Source organism: Podarcis cretensis (assembly GCF_951804945.1).
Source record: "Podarcis cretensis genome assembly, chromosome: 3".
In the NCBI taxonomy this organism is placed as follows: domain Eukaryota; kingdom Metazoa; phylum Chordata; class Lepidosauria; order Squamata; family Lacertidae; genus Podarcis; species Podarcis cretensis.
This window is the reverse complement of record NC_137172.1, coordinates 86,987,874-87,008,739: the sequence shown is the minus strand read 5'-3', so window position 1 is coordinate 87,008,739 and position 20,866 is coordinate 86,987,874. Positions and strand designations below refer to the sequence as shown.

Genomic DNA, 20,866 nt, shown 5'->3' with positions numbered 1-20,866 from the left:
CCCTTCAGACTATATATGTCACACCAGCATTAGGTCTGGGAGGAACAAAATGAGAAAGTGGCATCTAAGGAATTAATAGTATCTATGCTGATGCCTGCTCTCAGGGTAGTAACCAACATTTGGACAATTTCAGAACTTTTAACATTGAAATTTTGGCAAAATAAAAAGCTAAAACAAAAACATTTGCTTTTTTTATATAGTGTGATACGATTTTTTTATCATATACACATCAGGGACATATACATCAACATTTATTAAAGCCTTTCCTCAGATTATGGAAAAGAGATTAAGTACTGTAATATTATGATGAACTATACAGAAAATCCCCAAGTTGCAGTGGATCTTCCATAAATGCTTACCTACACATAAAGAAGAAAGGTATGTTTAATGCATTAGCTTCTGCCAGTAATTACAAGATGTAACTCTATTTTGTTGTTGTTTCTACATTTTTGAAATAAAACATTATTATTTTTTAAAAAACCCTGTTCACCCTTGTGATTGAAGGATATTGTTTCTGGCAATTTTTAGGTTATAAGTTGTGAGGATACTTAGTTTGCCTTTAACTGGGCTTTTTTCTCGTATTGCTTGCTGCCCAGGGCTTCATTGGGAGGAATGTTATTTTTTATCAAATACATAAATAAATAAGTTGTCATTACTGATGTCATAGATAGCACATAAGATTGTATATAATTTCATTTCCACAAGCAGCCTATGAATAGCCCAGGTATTTGTGACTTCTAGGTTCATTGGCTTTAAATTCCAGATTTTAACCAGGACAATGGAATCTCTGTCTCTATCAGCACTCTTAGTTGCATTGGTTATCACTTGGCTTTAATCTTCATAGAACATAGGGAGCTGCCTTATACCGATTCAAACTACCCAGTGCGGAATTCATTATCCATATGCCTCAGTCTTCATTATCTATCTAGCTCAGTACTGTTGGCAATGATTGGCAGTAGCTCTCCAGGGTTTCAGACAAGACGTCTTCCCAGCCCTACCTAGAGGCGTCAGGTATTGAACCTGGGATCTTTTGCATCTGAAGCATGTGTTCTATCGTGGAGCCGAGGACCTTGCCCCATGAATCGCTCTGTAGTGGAATGGGAAGGGAAGCAATTTTCCATGGTCCCCTCCCACAGTAAATCTACCAAAGAACAAAATAATAATAAAGGGATTAAGAGGTTTTCTCAGTATGGTGAAGGGTGTGTATACCATATCTCATTAGTGTAGTCATGGTGGAAATGCTTTGTGGGATGTGTGTGCAAAAATGGGGGGATCAAGGATGGTCAGTTGTTGGGGGGTAGTGAGAAATGGGGTGTGTTATCATCTCTGATCAAACAGGTATTCGAAACATTTCCTGTAAAAGTCTCTGTAAAACCTGTGAACAGAGAGAACAGTAGGGTGAGCAGGCACACTATGGGCAATGATGCCTCCATTATATCACTTTGGAAAATAAAATGATGATCTGCCTTTACAATCAACCTCAGAGTGTTTCTTTCCTTTGCCATATTTTCTGATGCAAAATGCTGCTATCAACATGTTTTCTGGATTTGAGAACAGGGAGAGAGATTGGCAGTTCTGATGAAAGAGATAGTTAAGACTGCACCTTTGATTGTACCCCATATTATAATTTATAGGTAAGGAACCATGCTTTTGAAAGACCATGTGTACTTGTGAGCCTTTTTTTATTCCACGTTTTGCTCAAGTCTGAATTTTTTGGCTAGTGTTCTGAACTGTTATTAGTTACTGTAAGAAGGCAGAGCCATAACCATTCCATTTCTGGGTAGTCCCACTAAATTTAGCAAAATTATTCTGAAGTAAATGTTTTGTTGATTTGCACACTTAGGCCACAATCCAGCTAAGAGCAACATATGCATAAGTGCATCAATTTCACTCGTTCTGAATTGCTGCCTAAGTTCCTTCCTTGGCGATTTATAGTTTTCCACGTTATATCTCTCTCTCTTAGTAGCTGGTGTGCAATCGTTTAGATGGTTCAGTCCAGAAATTCCTGAGCAGAATTATCCTCTAGATCACAGATAGCCCCTTTCATAAGGCTGCCTTCCATGAACAGAAGGACTTCTTATATCTGTGCAAGGGCTGATCCAAAGTGGAATGCTAAGATTGGGGAGTCATGGGCTTAATTCATATTGCTAGAGATTTGGGGTATATCCTAGAAATGAATAAATGCCAGGATTTGGGGTTCTTTGTGATACGCAGGGAGAATATAAGCTGCAAGGGGATTCCTGGGCAGGCTGAGGGAAGAGCAGAGCTGTTAGCATTGCAATAGCCATTGAGGGTCTTCAACAACTCCTTCCCCCAGGTGTGACCAGAGACTGGATATTTGGAAGGTTGCCAGGGTAACTTCTCTGGGGGAGGGCTCTGGCTTCTGAGAAGAAGAAAGGGAAGATCCATCTTGGTGAGGGTGAAGGAAAGACTGCCTGCAAAGCTTTGGGCCATGCTGTAAGATCTGAATCCCCTCCAAGCAGACAGAGGGTGTAAATAGGTGAATAAACCCTATTTCTTAAAGCACAACAGTCTCCACCGTGTCTTCTACTCTCAAAAGGGACACAAGACCCCGTGTGCGTGCCTGAGATCCCATGCACCTTTGCCACAGCTTGGCAGAGAGAGGGACAAGCGCCGGACTTTTGTAACACTGGCGTTAGAAGTGGGATCTGTGTTTCCTGGAGAGAAGGCCTAGAAGTCAAAAATGGAGGAAGGAATAACAGCAGTCTTTGCAGCTGAAGCTGATGCATGAGCACCAAAGGCAACAATGGGAGCAGATGTGAGATGACCATGAGCAGCAGATGCAGCAGCAGCTGAAAGTGTGGGGGAGAAGTCTCCAGGGAGAATAAAGTGTGACTCCATGCCAAGAGCCAGCGGCCAAAGAAAAAGATACCAAGCTGGCTGAAGCTGAGGAGGGGCTGCTGATTGATATCTCTCTTACTCTTGGGGTGCAAGTGGTGGAAGAAGAAAGCGCCCCAAGAAGCTACACCTGATTAACCCTTGGAAACCAGCTGTGGAGGATGGCGAAGAGGACAAGAAAATGGAGGTGCCTAAGAACTTGCAAGGGGTACTGCTATTCGATCTTTCTACTTCCTGGGTGCCTGCTGTGGAAAAAGAGGTGCAGGACCAGAAGGGCTGGCTGGCTGAGTTGCTACTGATATTGCCTGGCCAAGCTCTTAGGGTCAGTATCTCTCAGCCTAACCTTCCTCAACAAAATGAGGGACAGCCATTCCTAGCTGTTCTTGGAGGCAGCTGCGGGAATGCAGATGTAATAAACAGAATAGATTAAATATGAACATGCCTGACACAGACAAGGCTACAAATGAGCCTCTCTCTTACCTTGCGCATGCCAATGCTAAATTAATTGAAATATTAATTTCTAATTAAAAGCATGATACATTCAGTTTTGAGTGTCAGGCTTTGTTTAAGCAAGTGTAGCATCCCCCCCCCCTTTTAAATAATTGTGTGAATTTAAAGTCCTCTCTACTGACAGAACTGTTGTAGCTAATTAGAAAATTCCTTTAGAGGTTATGTGTATATGGGAAAGGTGGTTCTCTGCTCCCTGCCCCCTGCCCCCCGCCCTTTCTTCTTTATACCTCACTAGATAATTGTTACCTTTTCAAATCACAATAGATGAACTTATAAGTTTGAGCAGCAGCATTCATGCATTTATAATAGCAGAATGGCACGAGAGTCTTCTTAAAAGCTTATGATTATGATGCTGGGTGCTTTATTTTAACGGGCGTTTTAACCACATTCCCAACTTCTTGCTATCATCCCCTACTTGCACCACCTGATATTAAAACAGCTGGCACGTCGGCTGCTAATATTATTATGCCTTTCAATTGGTTGCATTTGTGTTCAAGCGCAAATTTCCTAGGTCAGCTGCTATAGTAAACAGGTGGGGAGGTCAATGTGGACATGGGTGGCTTATATGAGAGTGCGACAACAAAGCACCACTGAAGTGGGGGGGACACTGGATGCCCTTGGGAGGTTGAGGCACAGCGGGTTTGTTCCTGGGGCTGAGTTTACAACTGTTAAGTGGTAGCAGCACCAGCCATGATGCTAGTGCCCCACACTGAGTGATGCTATCTTCGCAGCTAGTGCACATCAACACACACACCATACCTTTAGTCTGCTATGTAGTAAAGCTCTTTAGTAAGAGTCTCAGGTTCCAGGTCCCCCCAACCCTATGTACCAGTGCCTTATAGTGGACTCAAGCAGCCCACCAGCAAACTACTACAGAAGCTGTTGCTGTCTGCAGATTTCTTGCAGAGGGTACATTCAGAGGGTCTTTTTTTCCACACTCTCTCTTCTGCATTCCTTATGAGTCCACCAGAGTATAGTAATTTCAACCCAAGCCAGTACTTCTGTTTAGCAGATTAGTCTGCATGGCAGTTCTGCTTGCTCCTATGCTAAAGGCATGCATCACTGCACATTAATCTGTTTTGTAAGCTATTAGCAAGCTATTCTTTAATCCTACAGGTGTGTGTTTTACCTCTGATCTGTGGAGACCTGCAAGCCCTCACCAGAACTAATTCAGTTCTGGGCCATACCTTCAGGACAAGAGGGCATTTGAGAACCAGCCAGCGTACCAATCATGTCAGTATGAAGCTGGGGAAATCATCCTGCTGTAGGAGGATCCGGCTGTGAGGTTCTTGAGGCTGTTCATTCCCTGCCTTCTGTTCCTTCCTTCTTACTGATTGTTGAGTCATGTTGTGGGTTTCTTGTTTTTGAAAGAAATGCGTTATCTTTCCTGAATTGTGACAAGCGATTATTCTTTATTCCATTCCTTTAATGCTTCCCAAATTTAATTAAAGCAACAACAGCAACTTCAGCTTGTGAGAACAATCCACCAGGACTATCTCCTGTGCAGTTGCACAACTGAAACAGATTGGAAGTGGGCAAGAGAAGAATGTAAGCAGCTCTGATGCTCTCACCAACACGGGGCTGTTCATGAAGAAATAAGCAGCTGGAAGCAGAGATGATCCAAGATGTTTTGGTGCTTGAGTCAGAAACTCAAAATTCTCTTCCCCAGTGGCAAGCACAGAACAATAAACTACATTATTGGCCATTTTAATTACCCCATTTATACCTCAAAATCTGCTTCCTCACACTGCCTAGGGGTACGGACCAGCCCTGCCCCTGTGCTTATGGGTGAAAGGGGTGCAAATGTTTCAGATGCTATTGTTATTTTTCCAGCCAAGAATTCCTAAATCAAGAGTAAGGGTGCAATCCAGGCTCTGGCCAGACATAATGGGACTGCCATGCTGCTCCCACCAGGGCTGAATGTAGTGGGCAGCCAAATTGCTGTGGATTTGCTTTGGCAATTGGGCTCAATGCCGTCATGTGATGGCAGCAGGGCCAGCTCAGCATTCAGTGGATACTGGCCTGGCTCAGCCCCTCTCTGACCCTTGAATACCCATTTCAGTGATTTCCATAGGCTATTGATAGTGGGGACCTTGCCAATGGTACTCTCACCCGCACATGCGGCAGGCAAAATGGGGAGCACCACACTAGCTGAGTGATGCTGGCATCTCTCTCTGGGTGGGAGTCAGCATGGGTGATCAGAGAGACATTTCTGCCCAACCCAACCCTGTGCAGTCCAGCAAAAAGGGGGTTTGGACTGCAGTGTTAGTAGTTCAAATCTGGAAAGAATAATTTGTAGTATGTCCCCAAGCCAGAGGAGGAGACTGAGCTACATAAACTGAGCAAACATGAATTAGGGCAGGGGTCAGCAACCTAAGGCCCATGGGCCAGAAGCAGCCCGTGGAGGTTGTTTGACCGGCCCATGAGCCGCCCCTAAACCAAGCTGCCCACTCACGTGCTGCGCGGTGTGGGGACTCGCTTCTGCGGCGCCGAAAACCGGGTCTGCACAGATGCCGAAAATCGCGAGCAGGTGTGCTCACACACGCATGTGGTCTGGCCCATGGAAGGATCTCCGTGGGACCGATCCGGCCCAGGCAAGATAAACCTTGCTGACCCCTGAATTAGGGCTTACCCACATTTACTTTTCCTCCTGTCTTTCCACGCAAGGACTGCACTTTAAAGCTATATGTCCTGGTGCCTTTTTCTTTTTGGCTCTGGAACTTTCCCTGCAAAAACCTGCTCTTTGGCACCCAATCAGAGCAGAGCAAATGTCAATCCATGGGAAACCCAAATTGACGATTGCTGCAATTGAGCAATAAAGCATGAGTTTTTGTGGGGAAAACTGGGGGGGACGGCAAAAAGCTCAAACACAGAGCTTTAAAGCAGGACCTGTGCCTGGAAAGTGTGGTGCAAAAGGTAAATGTGGATAAGCCCTCTGTTTCCTCGAACAAAGCTCTATTGCACTTTGTTTCGGTTTCCTGGGACATTTACATCTGAAATGTTTGCCCTATGACTCAGTCTAGGCTGAAAAATTCTGAATTGTATACATTTCCTGGGGCAAATCCCCCCCCCTCCAATTACTTAAGTCCCTTACACTGTATGTTTACTCAGAAATAATAACTGGGTGGTGTTCCAACTAAATTGTTGCACTAGCACAAGGATTAGCACCAGCTCAAGGGGACTTTCCTCTCTCGCATGCACCACAAGCAGTCTCCAAATCTGCTCTGGGAAGGTTGGGAGAACCTCCAGAAGAGGTTTAGGGGGTGATGGGAGAGGAGATGGGAAGAGCATTCCCTCACAAGGAGAAATCCTTGGGCTGATGGAACGTTCTCCTGAGGGCTACTTTCAATACAACCACTTGCATTCTCTGTTTTTAACCTCTCCTGCGCTTGTACATTTTAAAAATGATCAATTAAGGTAAATGTCTTTGAGCAGTTGCTAATAGCTGGGAAAAGGCATATAATTTTTTGAGATGAATGAATACAAGGGAGTCCCTTGTTCAGTTTAGAACTGGATTCTTAACCTAGTCTTGTGTACAGTATTTTGAATAGTTGTTTCTAATGGGTTTTACTGATGATTTTATCATTTTATTCTGTTTGTAAACCATCTTTAAGGGTTTTCTTTTTACAATCAATCAGTATATAATTTTTATGAAATAAATGAATTATGTTTAATTTTTAAAAAATATACATGGGAAAACTAGGATAGGGAAACATTATTCTACCTTGCTTTTTGTGAAAAGTACTGCAACCAGTGCTTTTTTTTCTGGGGGTACTCCAGGGAACGCAGTGCCTTTCCCCCCACATGTTAAAAGTGTGGCATTTACTGTAACAATTTCATGGTGAGTACCGACACCTTTTATCTAAAAAAAGAAAAAAGCACAGACTGTAACAATAAAATTCCAAGGGGGGGCAGCATCAAATCTGATTGTATTTTGAGCCAACACATTCAGTCCAGAGAAGTATATTGGGCTTCACTTTTCTGCTTCCAGTTCCTTGCAGTCCTCAACTTCTGTGTTTGAGATATGAAAGATATATGTTCCACCCCAAGGTCACTACATTCACAAATAGCACTCGATAGCGAGGGGCAAGAAATAGGAAATTGACCATCTGAGCTGCTGGCCACACAGTGAGTTCTGCTAAGAAATACTCCGGGAATTTCTCCTTAAATTCCTTCCAGCTGGCTGCCACAGTGTGACCTTGAAGTAGTCCCATTGTCATGAAATACCAGCACCCGAAAAATGGAGCAAAAAGCTGATCTATTGTTACCTTGATGATGACAACTTTGATGTGTCCAAGTCCTTTTCTCGGGGTTAGTTTGTCTACCAAGGTGTACCAGTAATGTAGGGGCGGTCCCATGGTGCATCCCGTTATAAACATGTGAGATGCACGTTCAACATCCCACTTGTGTTTGGGATTTTGCCTTCGTTCCAAAGACTGCTGGACTAGATCTGCAATTCCCAGCAATAAACCGCTACTCACTGTATTGGTAATGATGAGGTTCCGCCCTCCAAACAATGGTGCATAGAAGCGGGCCATTGCGGCTAGCTGTTGTATAATACGGGCCCGCATCTTCCTCTCTTTCTCCTCTGAAACAAATGCATGCAGATCCGGTAACTATGTTGAGAGCATTTTTCTGAACTTTCAGCCTTCCTTTCCCAGACTGAAGGTATTATTTTTCAGGGGTGGTTGCATTGTGCTTTTAGGATTATTTCATTGCGAGGACCTGAGGAAGAATGATGTTACAGCAGGCATGTTACAGCAGTCACAGGAAATACATCATAGTATTCTAGTGAAGAATTTTACTTTTGTGCTTTATTATGATGTCATGGCTGATCTTCAGCATCTTGCACAGCACACACGTAGCAGAAAAATAAATTGCATCAACTGAACAGGTACATGTAAATATAGCTGTTTCTTACATCACTTAAGATGAGCAGTCCAAAGAAAAGAAACTTTTACTTTGCTTACATCCTTTTTATTTCAACAGAACGTAAATGCACTTTATCTTAATTGGGCCCTTGATTGATGACCCTGAACAGGATACCTATAAAGTAGTTGCTTTTCCACTAAAGAAAGCATACAAAACAACTTACAATCACAAACAAACAAAATAACCTTCAGCTTTCATTATGAAGACCTATACAAAGCAAATTATAGCAAAGTTTTTAGAGATTCAAATTCGATATAATAGCATCCCATTAAAAACAACTACAATAAGTTGGAAAATAGCTAGGAAAGATTTTCAGAACTTCCTGGCTATTTCAGGTGAAAAAATGTTTTCACTCTTTTCCCTGACCACTGGGTTGCTGCTGTTTCTTTGTACAATCATTTGTGGTTGTGTAACCCCTCTCTACCCAGTTCCACACTCCAAAAAGAAGAGAAGTAGCCCAGTGGGCCTTAGGTGATCTTACCCTCATAAAGGAGTGGCTCTCACTTTCAGTTCTGGAGGAGGATTCGGACGTACATACAGTAAAATGCAAAATAAGCAGAGCCATTTACACTTTTAAAGAAAATAACATTTGGCATGGGGGGGCAATGGAAGAGTGCACCTTTGGGGGTGAGGTCAAGCTGTTGGAAGCGTCTGCTGTGGCTGCAGAGACCGATGCGGAAGAGACAAGTTTTGTTGCAGCTGGGGCAGATGAAGGCGTACAATTGTGCTTCTGCAGAGGCACCATGGCGTTTCCTCTCTCTGTTCTCCTCCCAGCAGTCATTTTGCCTCTGGTCCATGCTATGGATAGGCAACCTGTCTGTCTCCAGGCACCGCAGTTGTCCGCAAGGGATTCCTGCGTGGCAAGGTTGGTGTTGCCAGCCTTCATGTCACATTTGCAGACCTCTTTATAGCACAGAGTTGGTCTGCCAACAGGCCTTGTACCTGACCCCAGCTCACTGTAGAGCATGTTCTTGGGAACCCAGCCATCTTCCATTCTGTGGGCATGACCAAGCCAGCATAGACGTAGCTGAGACAGGAGTGTGAACATGCTGGGAATGTGGGCTTGGAGAGCATATATTTGTTTGAAATTCTGTCCTGCCACGTGCAGCAAAGTGAACTGGGCTTGGAAGGCGTTTGGAAAATAGAAGAGCCAACGTTGATAGATGGGCTACAGAATTCCTTTGCTAGCTAGAGCTTTCAAGAATTAAAGAGCAAGGGTGGGGCCTGGCAGACAAATCTGGGATTTAGTCTATTATACACAGGTAAGAATAACATGCATTATTCTAACTACTTTTTGTCTCCTGCCACGCCTATGTTTGCTTCTGGCTGTGCCCTGCATTGGGATGTGGCATCCTTCAGGCAGAAAATGGTTTCCCACCCAGTTCTATGTAACATGCTGCAGCAATGCAGGTGGGAAATGACCTATTTGTGGATGTTTCATATTCCACATAACTTAAAATACCTTAGAGTAGGTCCATTGATACTCATGAATCTGAGTATGGCTTTGTTGGACATCATCCTGTGTGTATTTCTGTAAATATGTACCTGAAAATGCATGTAGTGTTTGGTTGGTATAAGCATACATTTCACTATTTTAATATCAGAATAAGAGATACAACTGAGGCAGTTAAGTATTTTGTTGGGCCAGCTTGCTACAGCATAGGAATATGCAATCCTTTGAGTCACTAACATCCGCATATGCACCTGGAGGTAGGCTGTATGAACTCTGTATTGATTTGTAATGTTTTGTTGGGTCTCTGGACCGTAATAAAGATTGTTGTTGTTGTTGTATATGCACACTCGGAGGTGTTTAAGACAGTGCTTAAGCTGGGGAGAATATTATCTCCTGTCCTTTTTTCTCTCTGTCAGGACAGGTGAGGGAAAAGCCTGAGGGAGTGGGGTGAGGAAGATTTGCCTTACTTTGTCAGGCTGCCTCCTTGCAACTGCAGGACTGAGGTTGACTTTAGGGGAACTTGCTTTAAGGGGATATTTTAAGTGGTAGGGCAGCCCCAATAACTCACCCATCTTCTCCTGAACACCCAGTAGATCCATCTACCTGGGGGAAAGGTTTTTTTTGTTTTGTTGTTGTTGTTGTTTTGCACTCGGTGGGATTTACTTCTGAGCAGAAGTGTCTAAGCTTGTTGTCAGTAAGTACCACAGGCTGGATTTTCCTGGATTTGCCTGTGTGCATGAGCCAAAGGGGTAGCAGTTGAACTCAGCAACGGAAAGTGGAAGAGGAAGCTGGCTGGAACTCAGCTTCCAAAATGTTCCCAGTCTTCACAGTGTCTGGGCATGCTCATTGCTACTGCCTCAGATTTGCTGAGCTACTCCAGTTTGCCTTCCCATAAATATGTCTCTTTGCAAGCCTTTGAATTCTATCTGGCAGGATGGGGACTTGTTATCTTTTAAAGCAGAGGTGTGGAACCTCAGGCCTGGGTGCTGAATGTGGCCCCCAGACCTCTCTATCTGGCCCCAGGCCACATCCCTCATTAGCCCTGCTTCACACCTCAAGTGTTTTTGTCCGGCTGGAATATGTCCTTGAACTCTGAACATGCCTCTTGCTTGTCTAGATAGTGGACAGGGCAGTCCGTGTGTGTGGAATTGTACTACACAAAACTATATTATACTTTTGCCTCTGGCCCTGCCCACCACTGGCACATGGTCTCAAGGAGGTTGCCCAGAGGGAAATGAGGCCCTTGGGTGAAAAATGTTCTCCACCCCTATTTTGAAGCAAGTTTGGTTATAAAAATTTGAGGGCTCTGTAATAGCATCCCATGAGTTGTGTGAGGCTGCTGTCGGGAGGGAAAAGACCATCCACTTACCAGCATACATGGCAATTTTGTGGACTCCTACAGGCTTCTTTCTATCCTGGATTATTTATTTCAGCCAATTCAGTTTAACAAGTGGTCTGTGTTTTCCTTTTAACACAAAGGGTTGTGAATCATACTCAGGGGTAGAGGCATTGGAATTAATGGGCATGGATTTACTCTGAGTAGAACTATGATGACTTACAAACCAAGGTGAATAGCTGTCCCCATTTGGGGGGGACAGACAAAAAAGCAATAATATTTGGGGTAATGACCTCTTGAAATTGCTTTCTTCCACGTTATTAAAGGTAGTTTGAAGTGCATTGAGTGCTAAGAGATGCATTCCAAAAATTCCCATTGAGTAGGTAATTCAAATATAGCACCCTTCCCCCCCCCCGAATTTTTGCTACCAGAGAACACTATTATTGTATTGCACAGCAATAGCTCAAATCAATTTTCACATCCCAGTCCAAGTTGTTACTCAGGATTATTATGAAATCTAAGCCACTTTAGTTTCTTATATCATAAAACACTAAGTTGTCTTGCAACTTGAAACAAAATTGTAAAACTGAAGAGGCTGGGTAATTAATATTTCCCATGTTGATAATTAACAGGATTTCCATCCAGAGAGTATTGTATATGTTCTTGAGAACTCAAGAGACTTTTTGGCTAAAATGACAACATCTGCAAAAATCAAGACAGAGCCATTTATTCAGAGAATTTCCTGAAGATACCTTGCCAATTACTTTTTACTAGTAGGTGATGATTAATCATAACTTGTCTGGCTTTAAGCAGATAAATCCAGTTTCTTTAACAGAGAAAAATGGCTCCCCTTTATTACATACACAGCCCAACAAGACAGCAACAAGAATCCACCAACAGCATACAAATCAATATGGCTAACCTGATCCAAAAACACACACACACCCCACTCACACACGAAAACAAAGTTCACCACAGCCAATCACAAATGAACTACCACACCCTAGGCCAACCCCAACCTGCCTCACCACCAAAGGAAAACAAGCGAACAGCAAAGAGAACCTGCACAAACGATGCTGACACAAAACCCCAAACATACATTAAGTAAAATAGAAACATCGCCATCCGACTCCACCCCACTCACCATAGCTCCCTCCACCTCTTCCCCCCTATTCTTCCTAATGTAACACTAATGTCTCAACAAATGAAACTGATCTGTAGAAAGAAGAGACATTGCACATACTTTTGTAAACCAAGAAATCTTTAATAAAAAAAATGTTTTTAAAAAACAGTAAAGTGCTACATGTAAAACATCTAAAAGTAAATGTTGGGCAGGATATAGGAATCTGAACACTGTTTTGACATACTTTGTTTGTGCAAATGGAAGGACAGTAGTTTGCATGAATTGTTTGTGGTTACTTTGTTTTGCTTGATGAAAAGACTATCATCCAGGAAAGGGCTATATTAATTTTCAGTGGTGTTGTTGCATGTAACTTTGATGGCGGGACAGAGTTAATATTTTTCTTTGGTTCTGTGCAGTAGATTTAGAGGAGGCTCATTAGAATTCATGTACATGACCAACAAGTGCATTGTTTTCATTGGGCCTACTCTGAGTGTAACTTAGTTGAAAATAACTCCTTAAGTAAGTTCTAGCATTCGTTTGCTACCGATTCTGTTCACCAATACAAAGATGTCACCAATGTATCACCACCATATTAGCAGCTTGTTGGTGGGCTCTTTAAGGATGACTTAGTTAAGTTTGCTCCTGGGCATCTGCATGGCTCCATTTTATGTCAATTTATTTTTGAGAAGCCTGAACAAGTCATAGTTAAGGAGCCCACCAACAAGCTGCTCATTTGTTGGCGATGCATTTATGACATCCTTTGTCATCTGGACCACAAGCAACAAAAGTTTGGAACAATTTAAGAATGATACCAACCATCCATCCCACCATCAAATGTGCACTTAATAGAGTCATTACAAATCATATGGGATGTTCTTGTCACATAAAAAACAAGATAGTCACAGATCTTTACAATCAACCCACTGATGCTCACATTCATTTAAAATGGAATTCCTCCAGAACACACACAAAAACATCATCTGCAGATTGAAATGTTTTTGCAACTTCAATGAAAACTACCTCAGGTCTGAAGTGGGTGGTTTAAGCAAATGAAGGAACACCCAGTTCAGACCCCATAAGCATATATATGAAGTTAGGGTGTCTCACTCCAGTGTGCATAACTTTACACTTGCTTACATTAAATCACATTTGCCATTCACCTATTTTGGAAAGCTCCTTTTGGAGCCCCTCACAATCTTCTTTTGTTTTCACCATCCTGAACAATAAGCAAACTCATTATCACCTCATTACTGCTCCCCTCTGCCAACCAGGTCATTTAACTGCAATTAAGGAAGCAGAGTTCCCAATACTGAGCTCTTGTGGCAAATCCTTCCATTGTGATAAATGTGCTTTTTGGTTTTTAACCTGTTACCAATCAATAAGAGGACCTGCTCCTTCATCTCACGACTGCTTTTAGCTTTTGAAAGCTTTTTGAAAATTTAAGAACACAACATATACTCCTGTCCATATCCTTGTTGACACTCTCATAGAACTCCAAAAGGTTAGGCAGGTTATCTTTTTGGAAAGCCTAGAATTTTCTCTCTCTTTGCTACTATTTGCCTTAGTTCCTCAGACTCCCTTCCTGAGAAAATTAGTTAAGACACAGAGGCTTGTAGGTGTTGTTGGATTACAATTCCCATCATCCCTGACCATGCTGGCTTGGGCATATGGGAGTTATGGTTCAAAACACCTGGACAACACCGGGTTGGGGAAGGCGGCTCCAGACCGGACAACACCGGGTTGGGGAAGGCGGCTCCAGACCGGACAACACCGGGTTGGGGAAGGCGGCTCCAGACAAACTAAGAACTGAAGTAATACTAGGGCAACCAGCTCCTTAAGAAACAGAATGACTAACCAGCCTCAGTACATTAAACAGAATATCACCTGCAAAGCCAGCAGTGTAGTGTTTGTAGAATGCAAATTCCCTGGATGCCACATGAAGTATGTTAGGAAAGCAACTACAGGCCATGGTACACATTTGAGAAATCATGTCAAAAGCAAATAAGGAGCGGGCAGCCACAATAAAAATAGCCACTTCTAAGTCAGAAACCACAAAGAACTGATGGCTAAAATTCCCAACACATTTCAACACATGTCTATTATCAGGCAAGCAAATATCCGTAGACAATAAATAAAATCAGTATGAAAGCAGAAATCTATAAAAGCCCGGAATAACATAAGCGTACCATCTGTGCACAAAATAAATAACTAGTGTGAAAATTAGTAACGTGCAATCCATAAATACCTTAAGAATAACATGAAGGTGGCATATGGAATCCTTTTGGAAGGACTACTAACAGCAGTTTTATAAAATGATGAACCTTCTTCTCTTACACATATGTATAGAGAGACGATGCATTCTGTGACCCATGAGAGCAGTGTAATAACTGAAACAGGGCAGCAGTGATGGGTGAAATCAGGTTGAAACTTTAATGACTACAGCAGGTAAGCAGGGTTGGCATGGCAGTAAGGCAAGGATTATTGCCTCATTCCAGTCAGCCCATGCTGGTGGAATGGCAGAGCATGGCACCCACCCTTATCCCATCCGTGGTGATCACCCAGCGTTGAACCCAGGTGTGATACAAGCCAGCAATCCAGGTTCTCACTGGGTGGTCAGGGTGAAAAATTCCAGCCAGGTAGCATGCCTTAGTCAACCCTTTCCTCAGGCCCCTTATGGGAGCCCCTTTACTATGCCATTTTTGCCCCACAAAAGTACAGAATTATCTCAGCACCTAATGTAAGCAAAGCTTTATGTCACTGAGGGAAAGGCTGTAAAAACTCCAACTGAGGGCCAACTCAATTTGGGAAGGAAAAAACTTCTTTCTGGCCTTGTAAAGCAGTGACCTGGGTAGTTAGTTCAGTGAGGCTCTAGCACCAAGAGCAGGTGGGTGGGAAGCTTGTAGGGCAAAATGGCCACAAATCCTCATGGGTGAGGCCTTTTAAGACCTGGGCTCCTCTTGCATCTCCCAAAATCGTGCAGGATGGCCAGCATTCTGTGAGATCTCACAAGAGTTGCAAAGAGATGCAGCATTACACATACACCCACTGCTTTCCGGGCCCCATGCTGCTGGGCAAAGTCACCCCACACACAAGTTGCCCTCAGAACAAGGCTTAAAAGTCTAATGGTTTTGAATTACAATCCCTAAGTCTGCTCAGAGTAGCCAAGCCCACTACACAATGAGATAGCTCTATAATTCAAGCTATGAAAAGACCAACACACAACATTCAAACTAGCTCTGACTTTTCCAGTCGTTTGTGTGAAAAATAATAGTTAAAATTGTGGGGTAAATTCAGACTCCAGAAGGATGAAAAGGCCTGTTTAATGCTGGTTTAAAATCTTGTTTACCTTTTTTATGTTGAAAAAAAATTGTAAATGCAACTATGCAATTGACAAAGAAACTGAAACGTAAACAATTCAAAGTCTATCTGTATTTTGCTTGTCAATTTTTTATATACACCCACAAATCAAGGGTTGTGTATAACGAAGTCATTGGACGTGTGGAATGACTTCCGACTTCCGAATTTTGTCTCCTGTTCCCTCCCTTTCCATATCTGCTCTAATGGTTTTCCCAGGCATTCAGAGCTTTTAGGGTGGGGTGGGGGTTGCTGGGGGAGGAGAGGGAGGGAAGGTTCAATTCCACATGTGGAATTTGTTCCGTGAGCACAATAACCTCATCTACAAGCACATCAGTGTACGACTATCTGCATTGAAAGGTTATTTGGAACAAATTTTACCACCTCTGCTCCCATTGAATTTGATCTTTATCTAGAAATAGCATAGAATTTTGGCCAACCCCCCCCCCAAAAAAAAAAACCCCAGTCACTTTTAGTTTTTGAGGACATGCGAAAGCTCTAAATTTAATCTAAACGCCAGTTTCTGAAAGGTGCAAAATGCTTTCAACACTCATCCATCTCAGACCTTTGGTCTACTGAGGGTTGTATTTCAAGAGTTGGCTGCCATCTCCCAAGACAGTGCGGTGGTTATTAGAGCAATGTGACTCTCCTGCTTTGGTAACCTCTGAATTATGGAATCACTTGGGATAAGTGGAACTTGTAGGAAATTCCAGAATCAGCACAGGGAAAGGTAGCTTACCTCAGAAAACATTCCCATTTCAGGGCTTCATTAAGAACATGATTAGATAGTCCCATAGATATTTTTTTTTTGGGGGGGGGAGCAGCTACAATAGGGCAAGCAGCTACAATAAGGGAGCTACAATAAAGCATCTGAAACTCAGGACATGGCAATAACAGGTCCATTGCCCTGCCTATAAGATAACAAAACAGGTAGCTTTTTCATTATCAACACTTTGCTTGGGGAAAGGTGCAAATGATTTGAAATGTGGCTAGAACAGGGAAGTAAGCCCCATGGAAGTAAGCTCCATGGACATATATTAAATCAGATAGCTCCACTGGTCCATTATAACAAATTCATAACGTCAGTAAAATATTAAATTTATTAGTATCAACAAATAGTCATGTGGCAGTTCATCTAGTCTGAAATAGAACACTGTGAACTCAAAAGCTCACATGCTGCATTGTAAACATTAGTTTGTCCCAATAAATACAGTATTTTGCTTCCCAATATGACACTGGCAAATCTTAAAACACTTAGTAGGAAGTAAACCCTATTGTGCATTGTGGGACTTATTTCTGAGTAGATAAACATAAGATTAAGCTGTCACTCCCATGTCAGTGGGTTTAGATTGAGACTGGAATAGATGCTAATCTAATGGAAAGTAAAATGATTCAAATATATAAGCAAAGCATGCTATACACCCTTTCCTGGACTATCAAATTTCAGATGAAGGAATTGTACCTTCCTACATAAAAGCTTTGCCAATGAAAAGCTAGTATGTCAGCAGAATGCTAATCTAATACAAGAATTGCTGCTATAAATTTATTGCATCAGCATGATGATTCCATCCCTGTGGTGCATTTTCAGTTATTATCACTGCTCCCGATTATTCTCAGTGAAGGGGTAGCCAAAGGGAGCAAATGTGTTGCTAACAATTCCATCTATTAACAGGAGCAGAAAAGGTGGGTTCTTCCAATTAAATAGCTACTCTTCAAGTTATTACAATTTGACTGGTTCCCAATACTAGGTATGTGAGCTACATAGAACTTTTAGTGAGAGATACTTATATTAGATCCTTTTCAGTTAAAAGTTTGGTCCCATGAAATTGGCACACACAAATTAGATGAGGACTGTAGAGCACATACCTGAAATAACTGGAGGCTGTCTAAGAACTTGGGTTAGATGATTGTGTATTATGTATTCTTGTAAAGTGTGTATTTTTGTAAATTGAGTAAAGGGGCATTTCTTTTGATAGAACTTAGCACTGGTCAATGCAACATTTTATAGTATTGTTTTTTTTTGCATTTATAGGGATGTTGTTGTTACAATTCACTTTCTTTCAGCATAAAGACTGTTAAAGAATATTCTTAACATACAAAGCCATCCAATTCACCCAGCATATGACAATATGCTATCAAGGTATTACTGGTCCATATGCGTAAATTAATGTATTTTGTAATGTATTTCTTTCAGACATCATTGTTCTCATCGCTTCAATAGCAGTTGTTTCTGCAAAAACTCAGGGTAACATTTTTGCAACATCAGCACTGAGAAGTCTTCGTTTCCTACAGATCCTTCGCATGGTGCGCATGGACCGAAGAGGAGGAACCTGGAAATTGTTAGGTTCAGTGGTTTATGCACATAGCAAGGTAAGGGCCTGTTCATATCCTTCACTTCTCTGAATTTTGTCAGTCATTCATGCATGTATTTCATGCTAAAAAAAAAAAAAGGAAATACAGAATCCTGTAGCAGTGGTTTTTGTTCTGCATCCACCATTCACATTTGTGGTTGTATATCTCGGGTAGGAACCCTTCACCTCGCCGTGGGGTCAGATATAACCTGTGAGGCCATTTCTCAAAAACCACCTGCTAATGAACTGGTGCCACTGATAGAGGCTGATGTCAGCTGATGGGTGGGGGTTCCATTCTACAATGGCTGCGCCAAGTTGCCCTGCTAGGAATTGGCCCACACAGCCAAAGTAGCCCTGCTCAGTTTGGCTATGTGCTTCCATTCCCATGCTGGAACATGTTGCTCACCAGGGCAAGGAGGACTGAGCATATTACACCAATCCTGGCCCGACTGCACTGGCTGCCAACTAATTTCTGGGCCCAATACAAAGTGCTGGTTCTGACCCTGCAATCATAATCTGAGGCCCTTCTTCGTGTGCCTCCTCCACAAGAGGTCCAGAGGGTAACAACATGAGAGCGAGCCTTTTCTGTGGTAGCCACCCTCTTGTGGAATGCTATCCCCAAGGATGCACACCTGGTGCCTTCACTACATATCTTTAGGAACCAGGCAGAAGCATTCCTCTTCCCACAGGCCTTTGGCTAACTAAACAATCCATGGCTCTTTAAACTATACTGGGGGGGGGGGGTTTAAAGAACAGCACAGGAATACTTGCAAGAGGTCTTTCAAACAGCCCAGCACTGTTCTCTAAACCTCTGAAAACCCTAACCCTGGGGTGCTCTTTGACTTTCAGTTTTTGACAGGCTTAAGAGCAACATGGGGCTGCTTGCAAAAGGGCTTTCTAACAGTCCATGTTACACTTTGAGGTCCCAGTATTCATATTGACAACAGATAACTGACAGGTGAGAAGGCCTGCCTACCTTTCAAATTTGGCCTGGCAACATTTTGATTGTGATTGCAAATATAAAACTGTGATACATCAGTATGGCTAACAAAATGGATGCACAACTAACACTCAAATATACAAGTCAAATATAAGTAAGCAGTAAGGGTTGCAGAGATATTAATCTGACTTCCTTGCCAGAAAACATTCACCACCCTGGTATGTGTGCATAGCTGACCTATGCAAAGTGTTCCCAATCAGTGAGGAAAAAAGGAACAGTTCAGCTTATCACAGCCTCTCTGATTTATCAATTTCCACAGTAATAGTGGTGTCAGTATGTTGCAGCAAAAACTACACAGAGTTTTATGGCACCTAACAAACCTGTGACATAAGCTTTTCTCATTTATTATTATCATTTTCTTAATTTATGAATCACCTTCCACATGAATCTCCAGGTAATTAAAAACTACTGGAAAAAACATGGCAGCATTGACTTGTCCGCTGTTGCAATTAGAGATACCATCTGATCCAAAAACATTAGAGAAAACATACGGATATATAAACAACACCCCATGCCCTCGTCCTAGAAGATAATACTTCAAATCACTTACCTACAGTAAATGCCACACCTCTGAACGTTGCCATCTTGGCTACAGCCCCCTTTGACACTGGAGCAGAGGAAGCTGAAATATTTTACTTTTAAGACTTCAGTATCTCTGCTCTGTTAATCACTGTTACGTAGTCATAATCCAAAGAACCATGCAACTCATTCTGCTCCAAAGAGGCTTTGGTCCCTTGTTTCTTGAACAGCAAAGCCAAGTTGCATAGCAAACCTCTTGAAACTTAGGAGAATTTTTTAAGAGTTTGTGATGGCATGGAGTTTGTGCTGCCAAGCACATTCAACCTCTTCGGCTTAACTCAAGAAGCAAATTGCATCTTGGCCCTGAAACAGTATTATACATTGTAATGTATAAGGAAAATTTGCGTACAAAGAATTTTTTTGTATGTAACTAATAAAGTAACTACAGAATATGGAGGTACAAATATTTCAATAAATTGTATTGGTACAGATAAGTTGTCAAAATACTTGTTTTTAATACTCTTTTTTTATCCTATAGGAATTAATCACCGCCTGGTACATAGGATTTTTAGTATTGATTTTTTCATCTTTCCTTGTCTACCTGGTTGAAAAAGATACAAATGCTCAATTTTCTACATATGCAGATGCTCTGTGGTGGGGCACAGTAAGTACAGAATCAACTGAACTTCATGATTTAGACTATGCAATATTTAAAAACCATGACCTAGCATGAAAGTGCTCCCATGCAGGCTCATTGAAAGGAGATTGTGGCCACTATGCTCTTGCCCAGTCATTCTGCGGCTATGCAGTCATGGTTTGGCTTGGTGTATCATCCAGTCCAGGGCTTGTGATTTAACTCCTCCATACAAATATGAGCTGTAAACCACAGGACAAACCTTGATTACCGCTTAGTATTACTTTGTAAGTCAGGTTCAGATAGCATGCTTTGGCCAGCTATGACTTACTTAGCTCAGTGCAGCACAGAAGCAGAATGACCAGCAAGGAGCAAAGGGGCAGGGAGTTCTTTTCCTGGAGCCTATGATTTCTCTCTAAGCCAAGCATAGGCAAACTCTGGCCCTCCAGATGTTTGGGACTACAGTTCCCATCATCCCTGGTCCTGTTAGCTAGGGATGGTGGGAATTGTAGTCCCAAAGATCTGGAGGGCTGGAGTTTGCCTATGCCTGCAGTCTAAGCCATGGTTTGGCTTAGCGTGATATGCAAACCAGTTCATAATCAGAGAAGAAGGCCTTAAGTCATATTGGCAGCAGCTGAATTGTGTTGGTATTTGAAGCTTTGAAGCATATTAGTCCCACATGACAGAATGATCTGTGGATAGAAATGATAAGTGTCCCTTTGGTATGGTTAATTAAGATTTCAGATTTCACTAATTAGAGTAGCTGTATTATAATAAAAAGACACTCATCACTTA

General features: G+C 42.3%; 1 protein-coding gene, 1 long non-coding RNA gene and 1 pseudogene across 6 annotated transcripts in view; 2 read left to right on the top strand and 1 right to left on the bottom strand.

Moving 5' to 3' along the window:
* Nucleotides 1-20,866, top strand: part of KCNQ5 (potassium voltage-gated channel subfamily Q member 5) — a 265,424-nt gene that overhangs the window by 208,521 nt on the left and 36,037 nt on the right. For 3 of the 4 annotated variants that reach the window (XM_079970427.1, XM_079970424.1, XM_079970425.1), the window contains exons 4-5: nt 17,762-17,937; nt 19,976-20,101. In XM_079970427.1, the coding sequence (XP_079826553.1) occupies nt 17,762-17,937; nt 19,976-20,101 (302 nt within the window). Of the gene's footprint in view, nt 1-9,081; nt 9,167-17,761; nt 17,938-19,975; nt 20,102-20,866 lie in introns of those variants that run through there. The other variant, XM_079970426.1, reaches the window with a different exon arrangement.
* Nucleotides 7,282-8,144, bottom strand: LOC307212927 (mpv17-like protein 2 pseudogene; annotated as a pseudogene). Its single transcript has one exon. The product of its transcript is annotated as a mpv17-like protein 2 pseudogene (transcript).
* LOC307212996 lies at nt 14,667-16,010 on the top strand. The gene is made up of 2 exons (XR_013837337.1): nt 14,667-14,789; nt 14,894-16,010. It is a non-coding gene; the product is annotated as an uncharacterized lncRNA (long non-coding RNA).